The 22,306-nt window shown below is 38.2% G+C and overlaps 2 protein-coding genes and 1 long non-coding RNA gene across 7 annotated transcripts; all 3 read right to left on the minus strand.

Annotated features, from left to right (window-relative positions):
- Positions 1-304: 304 nt before the first annotated feature.
- LOC117216885 (ubiquitin carboxyl-terminal hydrolase 4-like) lies at positions 305-15,614 on the minus strand. Of its 5 annotated transcripts, XM_033464024.1 has the most exons (9): positions 15,480-15,614; positions 9,432-9,800; positions 8,658-8,735; positions 6,261-6,455; positions 4,973-5,777; positions 2,857-2,952; positions 2,082-2,434; positions 1,640-1,965; positions 305-1,476 (listed from the first exon to the last, which is right to left on the minus strand). In XM_033464024.1, the coding sequence occupies exons 2-9, from the start codon at positions 9,716-9,718 to the stop codon at positions 1,160-1,162; spliced, it is 2,457 nt and encodes an 818-aa protein (XP_033319915.1). In that variant the 5' UTR covers positions 9,719-9,800; positions 15,480-15,614; the 3' UTR covers positions 305-1,159. The 5 variants fall into 5 exon arrangements, with proteins under 5 accessions (XP_033319915.1, XP_033319916.1, XP_033319912.1 ...); XM_033464025.1 differs by having other exon boundaries at positions 5,561-6,455; XM_033464021.1 differs by having other exon boundaries at positions 4,973-6,455.
- Positions 15,615-16,129: 515 nt separating this feature from the next.
- LOC117217171 lies at positions 16,130-16,800 on the minus strand. The gene is made up of 2 exons (XR_004489487.1): positions 16,589-16,800; positions 16,130-16,500 (listed from the first exon to the last, which is right to left on the minus strand). It is a non-coding gene; the product is annotated as an uncharacterized LOC117217171 (long non-coding RNA).
- Positions 16,801-17,736: 936 nt separating this feature from the next.
- On the minus strand, positions 17,737-22,228 carry LOC117217169 (protein RRP5 homolog). The gene is given in 7 exon segments (XM_033464555.1): positions 17,737-17,938; positions 18,016-18,181; positions 18,247-21,471; positions 21,538-21,657; positions 21,660-21,886; positions 21,888-22,093; positions 22,166-22,228. Coding segments are annotated over 7 exon segments (4,170 nt in total). The 3' UTR covers positions 17,737-17,775.
- Positions 22,229-22,306: the final 78 nt, after the last annotated feature.

Genomic DNA, 22,306 nt, shown 5'->3' on the forward strand with positions numbered 1-22,306 from the left:
TAAAAAGTTAAACGTGATTTTAGAACAAAAAAAATGCATAATTTTTAGATCTTTTTTCCAAAATCGTTAATTTAAGGTCTTTCCTTCCGATTACCTGGACATAGTTAAGTTATTCTTTTCTTTAGAGGAAATCGTACAATACAAGAAAAACTATTTCATATGTTCATTTTTTCCCTTAATGTTATATTTTTTATTGGTATGTAATACGTATATAATAATATATATTTATATATATATATATTATATTCGTCAATATCGAATATATTAATATTTTATTAGTTTTTCTTTCCATAAATTAAATAAATAACTCTTGACTGTGTGATATTATTAAACAAAATATTTTACAAAAGTAAATAGTTATAGATTGCCAGGTGTTCAGTGAAGAGTGAGGATAGATGTATGTTTTTTACTATATCGTCTATTCAAAAGTAACTAGACATCCGAAGCGCTTTTTTTATTCCGTATACGTGATTTTTGGCGAAGTCATGATTTTCTCTTCATTTTTCTTTAAATACCAAATGTTATGAATTTATATATTATACTTCTATTAAACCCGTCTGGCAAATCTCGTTCTTGAAACACATGATACATTCACTTCATATAAAAAAAGAACTAATATAAAAAAAAAACTATATAAAGAAGAACTAGAAGAGAAAAAAGTCAAAGATAAAGAGAAACGATGAAGATTCGAAAGAGAAGACAATGGTTCGAGAATCCTGGTGAGACCTTCTGTTCGTGTCTTTAACTTTAAAAAATGTTTGTTCATACTAAGCATCTTATTGATCTTTACAGAATTATTCACAGCGATTCTTTGAAAAATGCACGAAAGCATCTGGTTTCTGAAGAAGCCGAAATAAAAATGACCGGAACACGGTGGAATATCTCTAACCACGAAGAAAAACAGAAATTTGGTTATAATGGAACATGATTATCGCCAATAGTCACACAATACACACACGATTCGCTTTGTATGTTCGATAAAAACGACCTCGGCGTTTCTCATCGTTCAATGTTTAGTCGCTTTTCAATACCACGCGATAAAGTATATTAATTCCTTTCCTTTTCTCTTTGTCTGTTTTCTTTTTTTATACTATATGCTGGACTGAGGTATTGAGAGGCAAGATGGTCGTCTTTTTTATACTCTAGGCATGGCGTAAGGTTACAAGTGAGAGCTGTGAGGCTGTTGCTCGTAGAACAATACGTAGGCTTCGTTGGAAACGACCGATCGCGCTGGAACGACGGACACACGGCTGTCATTATACTCATGCCACTCCCCCGAGTATGGATGCTTACAATACGCCGTGTAATGGCCGGAGTGCGTTGTGCCCGAGTGATTCGCGACACCGTACAAATTGTACGTACAACCCGGAACTCTGGGCGCGGCAAAGGCACTGAGATCCAAACCTGTCAATGGAAAATCTACCATTACGTTTAACTTGCTGCGGAATCGTTCCATCGGTGAAAAACGTTTTAAATCTTTAAATTTTCATTAAGGAAGCTATGATGAAATAAGAAATAAGTTTCGACATTTTAAAAAAAAAATTACTCTTCAACAAGTACATAATAGGATTTCACAGCACATAATAACTAACCATGACCTGTTTAACGTTTAATCTTCATTAAAATTGGGAAAGGATACGAATAACAAGAATCTTCGGGAACTTTTGTATGCTGAAGCTTTTCGTGCACTTTCTCCTCATCTGACACTTGGAACAAGTCGGTTTTTCGTCACCGTCGAGCACCTCTTCTCGCGTGAAGTGTTCCAAACATTGACTCAACTTCACTGTACCACTTCTGGCCGGTATTGGCAAGCTTAGATCCCAGAAAGGATCCAATGTAACCGACACGTGGTCGCAAGAAGTGCAGTGCAACGACGAACGTAATTGGCCCACGAACACGTCCACTATCATACTATCTTCGCTGCGCAGGTAGCGTTTCCAGCTCTCTACTGCCTTCTGACTGTCACTATTCATAAAAAATCACCAACATTTATATAATTAGTACCCTTAGACATCATCATTCTTAATAATATTTTCTTTCTTACATTCCGTATTCACAAATAAGATTTAAGGTTTTCTTACGTGTACATTTCAGGAATATCCGTGTGTATCGGTTGCGGCTTCACCGTCACCCTGTTCACGTCTTCGTGCAGTCCTTCCAGCAAGTATCTGAGAAATTCTTGAGCATCTTGTTGGCTGTACCCCATGAAACGTGGTGCGAATCTTTGTATCTGGGATTTAAGCGCCGTCGTGTTAACCACGAGATCACCGCCCACTTCCCACAGCTCGTGAATCACCTGACTGAAGGCCTTGATAAGAGCCCCTTTCATACTGCTTGTGGAGGTGTTTATGTCCGCCAGGTACTGTTCGTTCAGCAAATATTCCAGTAACGGTCTCGTGTTGCTCAAACATTGGATTACACTGTTCATAAAACACTGCAAGACAGAAACACTAGTAAAAAAAACCGGTTCTTTCAAAATGGTCTTTAATGTCATTTTTTGTGTACAAGCAGGGTCCAGCACTATATAGATTCTGAAGGAAATGTATTAAGAACTACTTCGTGCATAGCAGTAAAGAAACTTCAACTGGAGAAGCAGAAATATCCTGTTTCAACGCGTAACATGGTCATAATATTGCACCCTTGAATTTTACCCAGCGTTATTAATTCTTTCTTTGATTATACAGCACATTCAACTTTAAAAGGCGCAAATTAATCCATTTTCATATTACTAGCAAATACACATGTTGTTGTGGATAAACAATTATATGCAAAGTTCAAACACAGACTAATGTCGCAGCATAAAAGTTGATGTAATCATAAGTACATATTCTTGATATATAATTAGTGTATACTTACTGTGTTTCCAATATTTCGCAACCCGTTTAGTCCACATCGCTCATCGCGATGCGCTTGTAGCCGATTACGCGCTGATTTGTTTGTCGGGCTTCCTTCCTGCAATAGAGATAAGAGTTACATTTTTAAATCTAACTGAGTTACTATTTTCTAGGCATCTACTTCTCTACGGGGAACAAAAACCGTCAAATTCTGTCGCGTTCTCTGTTCTAAGCACGACTAGTTATACTTCTTTGGTGGTGGCGGTGTCTAGCTTGCGGCATAAAGAGCATTTCACACGAATATATGTATACGCACGCACACACACATACCACGAAGTCGATATGACCTTGGGGATGGATACGTGCTATACAGAGAGAGACCGGTTAGTTATGGACCGATTATGTAGAACACGGCATTTGGATTAGTAATGTGCATCACCGGTATTGAAAGAAAAGAAATACCACACGGTACGTACATTTTTCGGTGTGTTCAACCTCAGCGTATGGATTGTTCCGAACAGAAAGTACGCCCAACATAATATATTCAGAAAAGGGAAGACAGCGTAAATATTTAAAGCGTCGAACAGTCGTGAAAAAGAATCGGTACTCAACGACGAAGTCGACGTCATTGCGTGCTCGAACGGGACTAAGTATATTCTTCGTATCTCTTGTACCTATATTCTTCACGAACACTCACCTTCGTGCGACTGGCTGGAGGCTGCAGAGTAGCGCGCGCGGTCACTACGGAACTGTTGAACTGTACTGAATAAACACCAAAAGAGACGCGTTTCTGAGGCGTCAGAGGAGCCGCAACGCCCAACAGGAACGCGTACACGAACAGCAGAGTAATCACTACCCACACGCACCACAACCCCCAGCCTATCAGTTGGGTATAAGCCAGTTTACACGGTGTAACTTTCGAGAACCTCCAGTCCCTCTGCATTAACCACCAACCCGCTCTCTATTTCTCTCGAGCTTCCGAGTACGTTGTCAGATGAACGTAACGAATAAATAGACGTCATATCGTTGAAAGTATCTTTCAAGGATTCACGAGAATATGAAGAAACTGAAAAATGACACAAAGTTCAAACGGTCACATCTATACGAGCTGAAGGAAAGTTTCTGCGGCCAACCACGAATCTTTTCGTGAATATTCAGAGATATCCCACTCGGATAGTCTCTCCCCACTCCGTAGTCAAAATGATGTGTGAAACTGGCACGCTACTCGTTGTCATCGATGACAGAAATTGGCCGTGTCGCGAAGAAGATCTGCATCGGTCTTCAAGATCTTTGCTGCAGAAACGACAGGCAGCTCTTAGCAGTGAATGCACCAGGATACGTTGTGTACTTCATACGCATAGTTATACTTCGACATAAAGAACACCCGTTGCTACTGGGTACCGTTATGTTATGAGAGATCCGTTGACCGCCGGTTTCCTCTCTCTTTCTCGCACTCTTTCCCCTGCCCGAAGAGCTCTGGTCTATTAATAAAAGCCAGCTCTCGCGACTAAGCGTCGAACAGAATGGCGTGTGCTCGAAGAAAAACATAGACTAGTTTCGTAACAAGTGACTAGACGAGCAATGGAAAAGCATAACCTAACGTTTCGATTCATAGTCCATCTTTTTCCATCTACCACCACTATTCTATGTAAATCTATATACCATCAGGAATTCGTTACGAGTCACTGAACTTTCCATAAGTCGAAAAAAATGGCGGTTTACAAGATACGATGATCTATCATAGTTACGCACATGTCGCTACATGTATAAAAGAAGGCGGATGCATTTTTGGCCGCGTTTAAAGCTGCTGTAAGACTATGCGCCATTGAATGACAGATATGCGTTTCCTAATAATAGAACATTAGAATGAAACGAAATTCTATAGCATATGCTACATATATGTCAAATGAAAACGAGGTTCCTAAGACAGCAACTAACGAAAAGCAGAAGAAACTATAAAAAAGAAATGGCGGAAGCCAATATATCTTGAGATGTTCACAATGTAGCACTGGGCAGGTCATACTTCGTTCTCTTAGGACACACTTTTACCGATGTTTCTAGTAAGTAAAAGTTTCATAAGACAAAACTACGATGTCTTCCCATTGAACGATTAACGGAAATGACTAAAGGACACTCACAAACTGGTCGGCGACCCCGCGGTAGAGATTTTGGTGAGCCGTGGACGGTGCAGTGGGCGACGAGGAGGAGGTCAGATTACTGGCAGTGTTCGCGGTTGTCCCCGAGAGGTGACCATCCGGTCTCCTAGACGTGGAAGGCACAGATGGGTCGTCTCCATAGGTACCGGACGGTCTTCCCGCCACGCCGTTTTGCAAGATGGGCGGCGTGCTGCCGCCTACGAACCCGGTCTGATCGATACCGTACGAAGTAGACGTTTTCCGTTGCTGCTCGCTGTCCTCGAGGCTCTCCGGATCTCCAGTGCGACCACCACGGAGGAAGGAGATCACGTCGATGGAGGTGACGACGTCCTTGATGCCGTGTATTACCTCACCACCGCCTCTAGCAGTCTCGTCCTCGATATCGATGTCCTCCTCTTCTTCCTTTACCCCTTGGATATTCTTCCGAGCGTTGTTGTTAATCAGCAGCCCGCCGTTACTCGGATTAGTGGCTAGGTTAGTGAACAAGTTGAGCTTAACACCGATCAAACCAGCAACGCCAGCACCGCCACCGAGCACAGGCGACAAGAGGTTACGCTTAGCTGGTGAAACCTCGTCAATCCGATAGGCAGCACCGCGTTGCTGCTGTTGTTGCCGATGATGCCGGTTGTTCAGCTTGTTGTCTTCGTCGTCCTCGTCGTCATCGTCCTTGTCGTGGTCGTCGTCAGGGTCGTGGTCGTGGTCGGGGTCGTGACTGTGTTCGTGCTCGCGGTCGTTGTTGTTTATTATCCCATATTGACCGGAATCACAGGCGTCCCCACCGCCGCTGCTGATATTCCCATTACTGCTGTTGTTGTTATGTTGATCGTCGTCGGTGTTATTGTCCTTGTCGTCGTTATCGTCGTCATCGTCGTCGTCCTCGTCTAGGTCGCGGATCGTGCCGCGCTCGTCAATCGTTACCTCGCCTGGCGACGCGGCACTATCTGCGCGTGCATGCCCGCTGCTGAGCACCGTGCTGCTGGACAGTGGCCTTCTCTTTGACCTGGACCAAAGTGCGCCACCAACGGCGCAGGAAGACGACGAGGAGGACGAGGAGAGCGACGACTCAGGACGATGATCTCTGCCGGTACTACGTTCGATGGCTATATCACGATCGTCGCCACCGAACAATTCCGTCAACGAGGAACCGGCCGAATGATGCTTCCACTGATGATGATGATGATGATGATGATGATGATGATGATGGGCTCCACTAGTGCTGCTGGTGCTGCTCGTTTGACGGATATTCGGTATGTAACCGGACGGCGAGTACCTGATCAGATCTGCCGCTATTTCCAGCCTCGACTCAGGAATTCCTCTATCCCTGGACGAACTTCCGACAGAGATGTTCGACGAGGACGACGACGTAGACAAACCGAATCTGCTGCCGCTGGTGCCGTTTGTCGTCACATTCGCGGCCGTGCCACCGCTGCTGCCAGTGCTGTTGTACGTCGACGACGAAACTGACCTGCAAACGTTCAGCCAATGTGAATATTGCGAACATCCTTTTTCATTCGTCTGGGCCCGCGTCCAAGGGCTACCCTCTCTTTCTCCAGATTACGCAATCATCAGCCAGCATACGCGAAACACGTTCGTAAACACACGCACGCGCAACTCACATATATAACTAAATGAATAAGCACTCCGCTTCTGTCTACGTTAGTAGTAATTAATAATGAAATAAATCGCAGGCTGCTGGATTTATCAAATTGTAAGTACAGACTTTTCCCGATCGTCGACCCATTAACGATCTATTCCTTCTTGATCAGAACATTTCCTTGAACACTTTGTCCAAATACATTTTTAGAATACACTCCGTTCTACAAAATCGAGCAACTCTCTGAACTCCTATATTGTCAAACAAGAGATTAAAACTGTTTCAAAAGAAGGAGAACGAAGCGGGGAAAGGTTCAGTAGTATCGGAATAATTCTGCTTGATGAATAGAGAAAAGGAAGTTGGGAAGTACACGAGACGATCAGGCAGATGCCGCTGACCTACATGTTGATCAGATCCTCTTCGAGGTTTGGAGGTTACTAAATCAGACGCGTGACACCGTTCGTGGATTTGGACACAGCACCGGGAATACGCACTAGATATTTAAAATATACACGCATTCTTGTGCGCGTTCGAGCACACATGCGCTAAATATCTCATTGTAGTTAAGGACGAGACGTCGGGGAGAAAGTAACTGTCTTCTCTTCCCGTCTCTCCACACACCATACCAGAGGACAATTCGATGCGAGGTCAAGGCCTTTCGCTAGATTTCCACCACGTCAATCGCGATCGATCGACCAGCACGAATGGATTGTACGTATGTATATTTATATCCACATGGCTGTTTATCGTGACAGTTATTCCCTACGGAGGTTAAACTTTGCTCTAGCTTCTCAACAGCTCACAGTGACGTACGGTGATGTGAAGTAAATCGACAGTTATTTGTTTGCATATTTGCAAAAATTTGCAAAGATATTAAACCACCTATCAAACAAAAACGTTGTATATTTAAGCAGATGAAAATAATTCCATAAAAAATATTAAGGAATTTAAAATTACTAATATTTCGTGTTCTTTCCCTAGGTGGCAACAGATCATTTGAAGATAATGTCGAGTAACATCTTTTATCGTTGCTAGTTGTCGTTACACAACTAACAGAAATGTGTGAAACAACTAACAAGAATGTGTGAATATGAATATTGAAAATGTTATGCATACGGGATAACCAGACATAGCTTCTATATCACTCCACTATTATCAAGCAGTTTAATTATATCAATTAGTCAGCAGGCAAAACTCTGGTTATAGAGGGTTACATTCACTTCCACGAATTCTATAACCACTGCAAAATCAAAACTCAAGGCTACCGAGCAACCGCCTCCTCTATCATCTGCATATCATCCCACTGATACGCTTCCCAAAAATGGTGACCACAATGTGACTGGCAGATCTTATGACTTTAATCACATGTTTAACGCCAAGTAAGCAAGAGGAGCTAGTTTTGTTGTCCTAAGACCAGACAAAATATCTACTATCTTCCATCAATGGCAAGTGGATAGACAGGATTTCTGTGTATAACTAGTTCTCTGGCAGCCAGTGCAAGTCTATACGGCCCATTTACTATCGATCTCGAGCTTTGTCGTCGCCTCGACCATGCCATAGAAACGGGGACTCATAGGTCGCGCCTTCCTAATTGAATCATTGTGACGCGAACAAAAGTAATTGGCGCATTGTAAAGGGTGTCGTTGGGATACCTGTTGCCGGCTGATGTATTTATAACGTGCGTCCCGTAGCCATTTTATCCACGTCGTCGCGTTCCCCGCGATAGAGAAACGCAATTGGCACGAGTGTGATTCATCGGCCGACAAAAAGGAAGGAAAGATCGATGACAAGGGACTTCCGCCATGTGGTCTCTGACAACCATAGCTTCGAGCAACAACCGCGCCGCTACAGTTAACAGCCTAACTGGTAACTATCGTTTAGCATTTCAGGAAATCCATTCCGAGAGTGGACGTTAGTTGTGCATCAAGCAATTACAGTTATTTAATCGAATGCTGACAAATGTGGGGGAAACCAGGAAGACACTGCACAGAATCGGTGGAAACTTATCGGGGCCTTGATTTCATAGCCAGTGACCCCGGCTGTCTCATATCCCTGTTCACGGAGATTGCTCACCTTGTGGGTGAGCTGCGAGACCGGCTGTACTCCGACACGTAACTCCTGCGGATGCTCGTGTTCGCCGACGAGTAGAAACTGTAGGGCCGATCGAGTACCAACTATTTAATTAACCTCCTTTTTCGCATTGTCAAAAAGCTCGGGATCGGCAGCACGCTAACCACGAGTTTAGTTCTAATATTAAACGTTATTTATAATATCGAAGTACGTGTAATACTTGATATAATCAGCTGCTTGGCCAAGGCCAACCCCGGTAAAGGAAAGCCTGAACGGTCCAAAGAAACAAAGTAATTGACAAGAAGTCAAGAGAAGCATGCATTCGACCAGTCGGTGGAGTATCGACGGAAGTAAAACGCCTCCCCTTAATCGATCTTCCTCTTTGTAAACTTCTTTCAATCAATTTCTATCTTTTCAGTGCCAATATTCCGAATACATCAACGGACCAACCCCTTGCGGACGTAAGATGTAATTAACGAAAACAGTAAATAATATCCTTGACCTTGATAATTCTTATTATGTACTGCCTTGCTAACTGACCAGATTCAGCCACATGGCCAATCAGCAGGGTATTGCTATACTTCTAGACTTTGAACAATATAAAAAGTCTGGAGTTCTATTTGAAACGAGAGCAGCAAAGGGTTAGACTTGCTTGTTCCTAAGTTTCGATCTTTACAAACTGCACGTGATTGCCGATCCCTGGAATCCATTAATGGAATCTCGAATTAAGGGAACATGGAAGATGGAGAACGTGACGAGAGAGGAAAAAAGACTCACCTGCCTGATGGGCAGTAGGATCGCCTGTACTCGGTTGTATAGTTTGAACGAAAGCCCGAGCTGCCCGATGTCGACGAAGACGAGTAGAAGTTCGTCGGTCGATCTAGGATCGACGACGGAGCAGTAGATCGGTAGGTGCTCAGCTTCGAGGTGGAGTTGCCGATAGAGGAACTGGTGTTGCCGCTGTTACCGCTGGAACATCGTCTGCTAGGAGAATGCGGCGCCATTGGACTGGTGCTGTACGACACTGCTACGGCGCCCGCCTGGCCCCCACGGTGATACGACATTGCACCCGGGTCACCAGTCTCACAATCTCTCTCTCTCTCTCTCTTTTCTCTCTTTTCGACTTTCTTCTATAGAAACCTTTTCCTGAATTCCAACACAATTTAGGAGAGATTGGTCAGTGTATCGACTGGGATACTTTCTAAACAATTTTTTATTACTAGAATGCTAATTGAATTCCGAGTATTCCGAGGGTGTGCTTAATTTTTCCAGGAAGAATTTAACCCTGTCAACTATTCCATTCTAATTCTATTGTTTCTTTCTTATCGATTAATCTATACTTATTCAAGTTTCAAGAGAATGTACGAAGCTGTTGATAAGTACGAATCCTGTGTAACCGGCTTAAACGCAATCGTAAATCTAAGTAGCGTGCAAAAGTCTGCACGCTACAATAACCAGTGGACATTTTGTTTCTTATGAATTAACATAAAGATAGTTTTGACGGTATCTTAATTCTGTTCTTCCTCGAACCATTCTTAACAAATTTGTGAGCCATGAAAATCACAAATGAACATGTATATAATATATATATATGTATATAATCATCATAAAGAGAATATCTGAAGATTCATTTTTAAAAAAACTATATAGGAGTATTTCCTAAAGATACGGTTAGTTGTTGTCATAAAATTCGAATATAGTAGATAGCCCAAGGCTTTTGCATTCTATAGTACCATAAATCAAAGAACTTACATATAATGCATCGATTTTTGTCAGAACTGGTTCAATTTTGCAAATGGATTTTGTTGTACGCGAAGAAACTGACGTGGCTGATCCATAGAACGTCAGCCACTAAAGAGCATTAGGTAAGAAGACTTTTGGAAGTGTTGAACGACGATAAAATAGAGGGCAGATATAACGAATTCCGGTCTACACCGTGTTCCATACAATCCGTAACAGTCTGACCCAGAAAAATCTAATTATTACACAAACTGTCTTACTTGTTCCATTTTGAAATCTGCAAGACCTACATCTTTATACCTAAACTCGAAGGTATGCTTAAAGTACTCTAGTAATCCAAATGACACACATTATGTATAAAATTAGACGAAAAATTAATCGATAAGCATTCTCTTTCCGAAGAACGAGAGAAACAAGAACGATTTTCAGCTTCAGCGTCGACCTTGCAACTCGAGCAAGCTATCTCACCTTGTCCCCCTTTTTTCCATAGAAGAATCTACCCGGTGTTCGTGAAAAAATAACGGATCTTCATTGGACGCTGGAAGCGGAAACCGCATTGCGTTATGTAATTAATCGGATATTGATTAGTTCTATCTCCGTGTGGAATAAATTACAATAGGGAGAAGGAACTTTACCGTCGATACTCCAACTGTCAAATTCCACGAAGAAGAGCGGGAATACAAAATGAAGAAATGCCAGAGGTTACTGGGTCGTGCTAAAAAAAGCAAACTAACCTTGAGCCGGCAAAAAAAGTAACTACCCGTGCACTGCTTGATACTCAGCACGCGTGTTATTGTTTTGACCCTGCTATACGTTGATCAGTTTGATTCGATGAAAGATCGATGACCGAGAAATCTAACTAATAGCCAACATATAACGCATAAAGGATATACAGTGCCAGATTTTGTATCTTTTCATTTTCGTTTGCATAGTTTTTGGGTCACTTTACAATGTATTTTGACAGTAGATTCTAGCTGTTTAATTCTTTTTTGAAATTAAAACTTTTTAAGACTGACAATTGAAACGCAAATGTTGAACAAAAGATTCGAGTAAAATATGAAAACATTTGATAAAATATAATATTGTAAAATAAATATCTAATCAGTGAAGATAATCGACATGTAGGTAGAAAGATACTGCTAATTCAAAATTTGATTGAGATATCATGACTGGTAAGTACATACTTCTTCAAAGTCTCAAATGGAAGAGCAAGAAATATTTATTACCTAATAGACAAAGTTCAATTAATTCGGTAACACCGTAACTTTTATCTCGTCCATAACGTAACAATGCAAAAAAGAATTAAAAGTAGGAAACTGCTTTACCGTCGCAAGTTAAGTAAATTCCATCTTCGATCTATTATTAACAGTTTTTCGAATTTTGTTTCTGGAGTGAATGATGGCGTAAAAGTCGCGCGTAACATCCAAGAAGAAAATCCACGTCTCTGCCAAATACCTAACGTCAAGAAAGCAACCACATTTTTCCCTTGATTCTGGCAACCATCCCAGTTTTCACCGGAATACATCAGACGCGCAAAACCAATATGAGAAACGTCTTGAATTTCCTCGCAGATCGTGTAACATGTAAAATTATTTACTTTCCTTTAAATATTTCGATCGAATCGTTTGGTAAAGTATATCGAATTTCATTTTAAAGTTTTTTTCCACGCGCAAGATGATCGAGCTTAATAATTTGTCAGTATTTTTCTTTCAACTTCCAGAAGGTCAGATGCTGGAGGAAAGAGAAAAAATATATCGCGTGCGTGAAACAGCATCTCGCTGAAAAATTACGGCAAAGATATTACGGGTCATCTCTTATATTTCGCAAAGTCAATAACGCAGTTACGTAATCAGATAAAGAGCACAATTGGAAATTATGTAACTAATCTTATGATGCGAACCTGCTAGTAAATGCCTGAAGCGTGCGATTTCATTAATTACGTTCAATGTACTCGAGTATCCTCCGCAATTTTTTTTTTTTTTTTGATTTGGAAAAACATATTTCTGTAAATAATCGGAGAATTGATCAAAATTGTGTAATTTTTTAAGCTAATAATTATTCATCAACGTCTCCGATAGTGTTTACATAATCATGTTTAAAATGGATATAGCAAAAACGGAAGTGACAATATTTTAAACTTAATTCGAAACGCAGATGACAGAGCAGAAAACGGTCCGCATTATTCGATCAATGGATCACGCCTATTACATCATGAGAATCAGTACACGTGGATCCCTGGCAGAGCAGATTATACGTTTACGCAACGAAAACGAGGTGGAACACATATCCTAGCATTTTTTTTTTTAGCATTTCAAATCACCGTCTACAACGGTAATGTCGCGTATCGGTAGGTAACATACAACAACGCCATTATGATAATACCTTTTGTCTCTTTCTTCCTATTTAAGCTGCGAAATGTGGAAAAAGAATGCACAAGAAGCAAGGCCCCAACTATTATTTTTTCAGTGATCAATGTAGAAACTTATTAAAGAAAGAAGATATGTTATTCACAGTCAATGGATCATCTTGAAGCAAATATGATGGCGAAAAGTAATAGAGATGGAAAGATGTACATAGTTGAACATGAACATAACCATGTTTTATTTGTAATACCCATATGAAAAATACGTATGTAAGTAGAAGCGTGAAAGGTAAGGCGCGTAACGAGTACACTCGCACGTGACGATGCTTCCAGTTTGCGTACAACTGCACTTGTAACGCGATTAATAGGACCGATCGAATTCACTTATGATCTTTAGTTATTCGCACACCGGTTTCGTCGTATCCGTGCGTGTGTAACGGTTTGGGTTACATAAGATAACGCGACACATACACCTACAGCCAGTCACAAAAGTCCGCATACACCTCTTAAATTTAAGAGCAATATCTATTAGCATTAAATCTTATATTAAACGTATGACACATATTTAAAAAATAAAATAAAGAATAGAAGATACAATGTCTCACAAGAATGCATACACTTATACTTACATGAAATTATAGAGAAAAGTAGACTTTGTAATGTATTAATACTCCGTAAAGTCTTCCTGGTATTGATAAAGTTAAATATTTCGCAATTTCTGATATAATTCTATGTTAAAATTTTTGTGAGCTAAATATTTACATTCTTTTAATTCCTTCTGGAAATACGTTAATGTGTTATGGAAACACACGAAACTCGTAAAGCGTATGTAAACTTCTATGACTGATTTGAATTTCTTTCGCAGAAGAGAAGAGAAACATCAACTCAAATGTGATCGAATAAAATGTGATTTTACCGAAAACAATAGTAAAAAAAAAAGAATGAAGGAAGAAGAAAGAAAAGATAAGGAACGTAGAAACATTGTTTATTATTTGGATACAAAACTATAATATGAAGAATCTCTATTTTGCGTTTTCAAGAGAGTAAAAAAGGAAAAAGAAATAAAACACAATGAGTGATTATAGTAACAAATAGATTTACGCGATACGATATGTCACAAGAATTGAAAACGTTGCTAAAATATTACAATCGTGTACGACACGCATCCTATTCTCTCACCTAACTCTGAATTCTCTTTCGTCAATCGTATGAATTTAAATCTATTAAAATCAAGATTTCAATCTTGGACAGTTTTTCAAATCTAAAATAATTCGAAGTTTTCTTATCATGATTCAATCAAAACGATTTGCCAGCTCTTTCAACATTATATATGTACTATATATTTCCCATTTCTCCGTATCTTTCTTGAAGATATCGTTTCTCTTATAGCAATGCCATGAATATGAGATTCAATAGATTATAGAGATTCACAATTTAACGTAAAATTACTGAAAAATTTGCACATTCATGATTTTGATACGAGGACGGTACAATTTTCAAGTTCATTGACTCAATTAACCCTGCTGAGTTCTTTCGATCATTTTTTATCCAGTGGTATTTTTTGACGTTATTTCAAATTCAGGTAAGATATGAGAAGACTGTTATTGGTATGCATGACTGCTCATCTCAACTTTAAGATAAATATTTTCTTAAAATACTATAAATCTCTTTTACTGCTAAAATTAAAACAAAATTGGGCTATCAAAATTTGAGGATCGCAGCAAGGTTAAACTTCCTTTTAGAACGCCAAAAGTTTATCTACCAATGCTACGACACCCCGTATAGGGATTAGTCACCAATTCTTGGTGTCCTGAAGTAAAGTTTTCAGCCTGATGCGATGGTGTGGAAGGGAAACATTTCTGGATACTTGAAATATTTTTATCGAGCTGTTTCGATTTGTAACCTAACTCCGCGTTCACGAGGCCAGAGAGTAAGAAAACGCGAGAAAGAGACGGTAAACTGGGTGCAGGAGGGAAGAAATAGAGAGTGAGAGTAAGTGAGTAAGAGAGAGAGAGAGAGAGAGAGAGAGAGAGTGAGAAAGGGGGACGGTTGGAAGAGAGACAAGGATAGAGTGATAGGACGACAAGATGGAAAAGAAAGAGAAAGAAAGACGCGTTGATTTGGACACAGAGCCTTTGGCATTTCTCACGTTCCAAAGTTAAAACCCACAGACCCGTATATATATATAATCGTATATTTCACGCATACGAGCCATTCATTATAAAATGGAAAATACTCACGGGCTGTATGCCTCTTACACAAGTAGATAGGGGTTTTCACTTGATTAATTCGTCCAAAGTAAATGTGTACACGATTTCACTAGAAAACGTCAGTGTTACGTAGACGAATACGTTCGCGTTCCCTCGATCATGTCGTCGTTTATCGAGCAGCAAGGAATTTTAGCTTACGCTCTTACGGAGATTTTACGAAAAGAAAAAGGGGAGGAGAGGTGATGCGTCGCGATGCTGAAAAGCACGGGCCATCCCTCGGAATTGTCGGTGACGTCACACACCGTGACGAATACTCGGAACTTCCGATTCGATGTGTCTGAGCTGAGGAAATAGTCGCTCGATGCTACGAGACTCGAGACACACGATCGATTTACAACACGGTTTTATATGTAGATCACGTCACGATGCTCGTTTTTACTGGAAAAATCTTTGACACGATTTGGTACGAGTGTGGTTTCGCCGCCGACCGAGTTTGCTACTCGAGTTATTTACCTTTTTTTCCACGCTTCCCTCTCGTGGCTTATTAAACACTTAAGACACCACGAGATTATCACCACTGACTTCGCTAACACAACGTGTGTGCAAACAATATGGCGATTACAAGATTGCCGAATTCCGCGTTGACAGTCATCGCTTCCGCGACTACCGCATTCTGCGCTAGCGCACAAGAAAATGCCGTCTCGTTTGCCTAGGGTGAAACTTCGAAGCCAATGCTGCCACTCACGGTTATAAGAGGATTTTGATTACCAATCACGTTTATCGCGCCACATTATTCCAATTTTAAACTCGACTAACGATCGATTCAAACCTGTTTTTAACTATCAATTTATGTAGTTCATATGAAAAAAAAAATTAATAATCGTAACTTGGGCAGACCTGAAGAAATGAACTGTACTGTTCTCGAAACGTTGATACAAAGTGAAAAAAATAATTAGAAGGTGTCAATTTATATTGTTCTTTCACTTTTATACCGTGAATTTCATTAATCCTATAAATAGCATCCAACTATCATAATTATATTTTTGAAATTTTAAATGATTCTGAAAATAAATGCAGAAATTATAAGATATTTAGTACAAGTACATGTACATGTACATATATTTTGCAGAGATTATAAAAATATTTAAATAAGCAATCATTCATAACATTAGTAAGTCTTGGTATTCAGTGGGACCATTTTTAATATAATACATTATACGCTTAAGGTGACTATACATACTGTATATTAATTTTATACTAAATATAAGTTTACATTAAATATCCTGAAACTTTTATATATTTTTTCAAATTGGCAATATAAATAGGGCAATCTCATTATATACTAACAAAATTTTAAAATGTTTTATATACAACACAATGTGAATATAAAAGTTTTCTGTGACAAATGTAAATAATTTAGCAAGCCACTGTATATATCAATGTCAACAGTATGTTTTTGCATATGTAGAAATAAAATAGAAGTAAACTTTCGAAATATTCTTAGATATTGTGTAATTATGTTTTTGCTGACATCCTGTAATGAAATATGTGTCAAAATATTTTATCTTTGTTACACTGCTTCTCTTCATATTCTATAAATATTTGCTGAACACAAACCAGACCTTTCTGAGTACCATACTGTTCTTCAAACTAGATATACATTTTGAACGAGATCCTCATCCTTTTACATAGTAATGTTTAAACAAGTGCTTTCTCCAGGACTTTCCTACAAATTCATTTATGAAGTAAACACTCTATGAAATTAAAAATATCAACTCTTTTCAAGTTATTATTATCGCACAACTTGTCTTATACAGGGTATTTCTTTTCGAATGCAAACCTTACCACGCAAATAGGCATATTTTATTCTGAGGAACTTAATGAGAAATATCGCTCTCTGATTTTTCTGCTTCGCAGGCCGCAGGCAACAGATCCTAAACCAGCTGGGGGAACTATCTAAACCGGGGCAACAGGCAATGAGGCAACCCACGTGCGACTACATCACAAATCACGAATATAATCCATATTTCTATGTCCATAGTCTATGGCTACATTTCACCAGTGTCAGAAGCGCCACGAAGACCCAACGGTCGAAGAAGTAGACGCTGACCGCGCGGTTTTTGATTTAGCTTCTCAGTTTTGGCTATTAGCTATTAAAAATTTGTAGTTCATCCAAAAATTCAAATCGTGTCTTTCTTCAAACTGATCGACATACACTTCATACAGAGCCTCACAAATGAATCAGATAGAAATCTCAAGTCGAAACAATATGAATTTACTGTCTTCAGGATGCAGCATGAATTACCTCAACAAAGATGCTTAAGAAGATAGACGCAAAACGTAACAATCACGAACGGAAAGTACAAAAATGAAAACTTCTTGGATAAGGATATCTACCTGGGTACCTACAAAACCAATTAGTACAATTTCAGACATAATTTAAATGTCGCCGAGACCTGAAGTCAATAGTGCGGACGTGGTTGTAACAATCGGTCAGCTAAAACTACTGCTGTACAGTGGAGTAGTTGCGTCCCTAAAGTGCTAAAAAACTTTTGATTGAAATCATATATTTATCCTTTATTTTTTCTCTTGATTAGTCATATTCCTGGTTTTGTCATTACGAAATCAGAGAAATTATAAATATGTCAATTTATGTTACTTTTTTCATTTTTATATGTATCAATATTAATAGTACTTTGCATATGTGGTAGAAAACTTTACATAACTGGACTTTTTTAGGCATTGTGTAATTAAGGTTTTGCTCACATGATGTAATAAAATACTTGTCAAAATGTTTTATTATTTTTTATCATCTTGTACACTGCTTCTCTACATATTCTACAGCCATTTGTTGAACACGAATCACGTCTTCCTGAGTACCATGCTGTTCTTCCAAATTGATAAACTTTTTATACAGGATTTTCATCTTTCTAGGTGGTAATACCTGAAGAACTGCTCTCTCTAGAACTTTCCTGTAAATACAAATTATTATAAAGTAAATTCTCTATGAAATTAAACAGACAAAATATAGTTGAAACAATATGTTTACCTTGCTATATCAATATCATTAGATTTAACCAAAGAATCAACATAACAGGACCATATATCCACCCGTTTCGGATAGGAACTTAGAATTTGCTCAAACAGAGTTTGTGCTCTCTCTTTATCCCCAAATTTGTTCTCCATAATCGCAAACCTTGCCATTAGATTTACATCTGTAAAATTTATATTATATTAGTATTTTATTCTTTATAACATTTTATTTCTATTGTATACATACGTTCAGATGCTGGCAAAGATTGCAATGCTCTCTGCATAATATGCCTTGATTTGTCCTTCAAACCCATTTTTACCAAAGCTTCTCCACAATTAAACCATACTTCGGGAATATGTTTAAACTTTCCGATCATGGTATTAATTGTTTTCTCTAGTTCGATCTGCCTGCCAGCCTCGACATGAACAGTCAACATGTGATTGTATATTTTTAGTGAATCGTTAGACCTTACTGCCTCTTGAAAAACATCATTCAATGATTCAGGAATTCCGTATTTAGACTCTAAATTCAACCAAGCATTCCAAACGTTTAATTTTTCATTCTCTTCCCTGAAATTAATCGTTTTCACCGCTCGTCTCGCAACTGCTCTTGCTTTCTCGATTTCTGTCGTCTGTAAATGGTATGCCATATACTGTAACCATATTATTGAACTGTCTGGACTAGCTAAAACTAATCTATCGAACTGATCTACAGAATTTGGTAACAGGTTATTGGCGAGCGCTTCCTCTCTTTGACGAATTTCACGTTCCTTCTGTCTTTCTTGTTCTCGACGTTCAGCGGCGCTTAATTTCTTATTTTTCAGCTTTGGTTTTTCCTCTATTTCATCTTCACTATCACTAGATGACTCTTTATCCTGAAGGAGAGTCAAATCAGGGTTGCTATCCCAGAAAAATCCACACGCAGATGTCCTTGGCCTCTGCTCGTTATCCTTATCATTATTAACATTTTTAAGTGTGTCTCTCAAATTTTTTTTGGAAGGTTTGGTATCTTCCAATTTAATCTTTTCTTCTCCTATTTGTTCATCACAGATTGTCTTTGAATATTCCTTTTCTAAATTATTCTCTGGTTTTTCTCTGTTTCGTTTCCCTTTGTTTTCCATCTTTGGTACTTCCTGTAATTTTTCAATTTTTATTTTTTTGGTGAGTACCACATTCTCTTGATTTTGTTTCTTTCTTTTTAAGTTATTATTATCACCTGATTTCTCTCTCACACAATACTTCTTCTCAAATGCAGATTTTATGATGCAGAGAGGCATAATATCGGATTCTTTGGAATTTAATAAGGCGTAACATTTAATTTTAGAATGAATGGTATAAGGTGTTAGATCTGGCTGTAAATCATTTATGTGACGACGTACAGGTATCGCAGCTAAAGTTCCTTTACCAATACCTTGAAGGAATATCAAGATAAACCAATTTGTCACCATTAAAATTCTACCACGTAGCAATTTGCCATCAGGGAATTGTATTTGCTTATTTTGTTTGGCACTTATTTTATGCATTATTGACGATAACGTGGTCAATTCAACAAGCTCGTGTACGTAATTTTTCCATATAATCGTTCCAGAAATTTTGTCCCCTATTTTTTTATTCTCAGAGTAATGATCCTTAGACACTATACCGAGCAAGTTATTCTGCAATTGAACAACCAAACCATCAGCTGTAATTTTTTCAATCGTTCCAGTAACTCTCTGCCCTAATTTTACAGATGCAATTGGTCTGTTTTTGTAGTATGAATTCCTTGAAAGTTCTACTAATTTATTAAAATACAGGATTAATGTATCCAATGCTGCCACCATTCTACTTTTAGGATCAGATAGATCATCGTATATTTTCTTTAGCGACAATGTTAGTCCTAATTGTTGTTCTTTCTTGTTAATAGAAAATATTTTTGCCATTAAAATTTGGTTTGTGTGCAGTAAATTAAAATTACTAACGTTACTATAGGACACATATCCAAATGGCGTACATTCTGCAACTGGTAAAATTAGTCTTATACCATCTGGCTCCATATCTTTGATCGTACAAGGTATACAGTCTCCTATTTTCAGTTTTTCAAAATTCCTGTATCTTCCTTGAGTTACAAAAGTCCTAGTTAAAATTAGATTAGGTACTGTAGCAAATACAAGAGCTGAAAGTGTATCACCAGGAACATATTTTGATGCTAGTAGAGCTGCTATCTCCATACAAGGTGACATGTGACCAGCTGGTAAAAATCCTGTACTAACAGTTTGTCCTTCATTTCTACTGATTCTTAAATATAATCCCTGAGTGGATGATTCTATTATTGTGCCTTCTACTTCTTCACCAATATCGAATGTTGCTTTTTCAACTTGTATGTCCTGATTAGCCACATTTAGAGTTATTTCTCCCGAATCTGCGTTCACTGTTTGAATTTTTACCGAAATTGTTTGTCCAATCGAATAGTTCCAATTTACGTTAGATGTTAGCGTGTCAAGAGCAAAATGTGGAATCCAGCCTTTAACATCCCCGAAAAACTTTACCAATATTCCACGCTTATGTATTTGAATGATAGTTGCGTGGTGTTTTGCGTCAATTTTCGCGTCTTGTATGTTTGCTAAAATAGGCAAGTCACTCGTTATTAAAGATCTTTTCAAAGTGAGATATATTCTTTTTCGGTCTATATGAACGGACAAGACTCTTGCTTCTACTTCTTCGTCGACTTTCAGCTTTTTTAAGGCACTTAAGCCCTCGTCAGATATATGATCTGGTGCAATTTGCCCATTAAATTTACCATGTTGTACATTAATGAAACCATTCACTTTATCAATATTTGTGATCTTTACATTTATCACATCGCCAGGTTTAAAATCAGACAATGAAAAATACTTCTGTTCCAACAGTGAACGTTGCATGGTACAGATATAAATTCCATCTAACCAGCTGTATGATAATATTCTGCATTTATGTGTGGTACCAGGTGCAAATTTTTCAATGATTGTATCATATTCAACACTTGTTCTTTTAAAGGAAACGAATCCCCGTATTCCACTCTTAGCTAATTGTAGTACTATTCCACCAGATTCTCTGAATAGAACAGTAGCTTCTTTTACAACATCTCCAGGCTTAATAGTATTGTCTCTATTTTTATCTATCGTCGAGCTGAAGTATGCAAATTTGATGGTCGGCAAAATATATAATAATGTCCCAGTAATATTCAGATTATTTGAGTATTTAGATAAGGGCTCATCTAAATATGTTTGATTTATGAATCCTATATTGTTTTCATCTAATGAAACACATAAGCCATTAGACAAAACTTTCTTTATAGAAAGATTAAATTTTGTGCCTGGCATCAAGCTGTCCAATGATTTAATTTCTGCTTCACAAATAGCTTTAACAAGCTTCTGTTTCAAAGTTAATATAATCGTTGATGTATTCTCATTAGTTTTAACTTCTTTAACATAGCATAGAAGCTGTTTACCTGGAACTACATAAGACTTCGTAGTAATAACTGGTAATTTTTTTTATAAACGTATATACTATTTAAATTTACTTACACAAACATTTTTATTGCCACTTTCCTTAGTAGAAATAAACGCTCTTACGTTTATTAAACCTGTATCTACCACATAACCATGATCTTCTATACTACTAATAGTACATACTATTTTGAGCCACTATCTAAATAAGTAACATCTAAACTTTGATTTATCAAACTGGGCTCAAGAGATATCGAAATTTGCCACGTCTCTTGCGGTTGTATAGCTTTTACATAACATACGACATAATCTCCATAGGTATATAACTCAGGAAGGGACTTCAATTCGTTTGTCTGAGAATCTTGTGATTTGACCAAACTTTGCAACAAATTTGTGTAACATTCACTGATATCTGTAATTTGAGCCTACTAAGCCGCCTGGCAAAGATATCAGCAAATCATAGTTTGTCACTTCATAAATACATCCTAATACCACTAATCCTTCAGATATTGTTGCATATGATAATCGTTCTGCAGTATTGGGAATAAAATTTGGTTCTCCTTTGTCTTGTTTCTTTGCTCTCTGTTTCTCACAATTCCTTTTACCAATTTTCTCATATTTGTCAAATAACTATTAACATATAAATATTGAATAAGTAATTTTAAGATATTAAAATATGATGGATATATGTAATAAATTTACCAAATCCGATGGTTTTCTTTTTTGTACTTCTTTTCCACCTCTTGGAAAGCTTTTCAACTCCATCTATGAAAAATAATTATGTTACTATTACATTATAAAAAGAAAATTTACAAAAACTGTAAAAAAGTATAACTATAAAGT

The sequence above is a fragment of the Bombus bifarius genome, unplaced genomic scaffold (genome assembly GCF_011952205.1).
Source record: "Bombus bifarius isolate JDL3187 unplaced genomic scaffold, Bbif_JDL3187 scf7180000007974, whole genome shotgun sequence".
Classification (NCBI taxonomy): domain Eukaryota; kingdom Metazoa; phylum Arthropoda; class Insecta; order Hymenoptera; family Apidae; genus Bombus; species Bombus bifarius.

Excerpts from the sequence above, each read along its gene's own strand:
- LOC117216885 (XM_033464021.1), bottom strand. The coding sequence starts at position 9,718 with ATGTCGTATCACCGTGGGGGCCAGGCGGGCGCCGTAGCAGTGTCGTAC. Across the intron at positions 2,435-2,856 it reads TGCGAAATATTGGAAACACA|TGTTTTATGAACAGTGTAAT; the intron begins GTAAGTATACAC and ends TCTGTCTTGCAG. Across the intron at positions 1,966-2,081 it reads GATATTCCTGAAATGTACAC|TGACAGTCAGAAGGCAGTAG; the intron begins GTAAGAAAACCT and ends TTTTATGAATAG.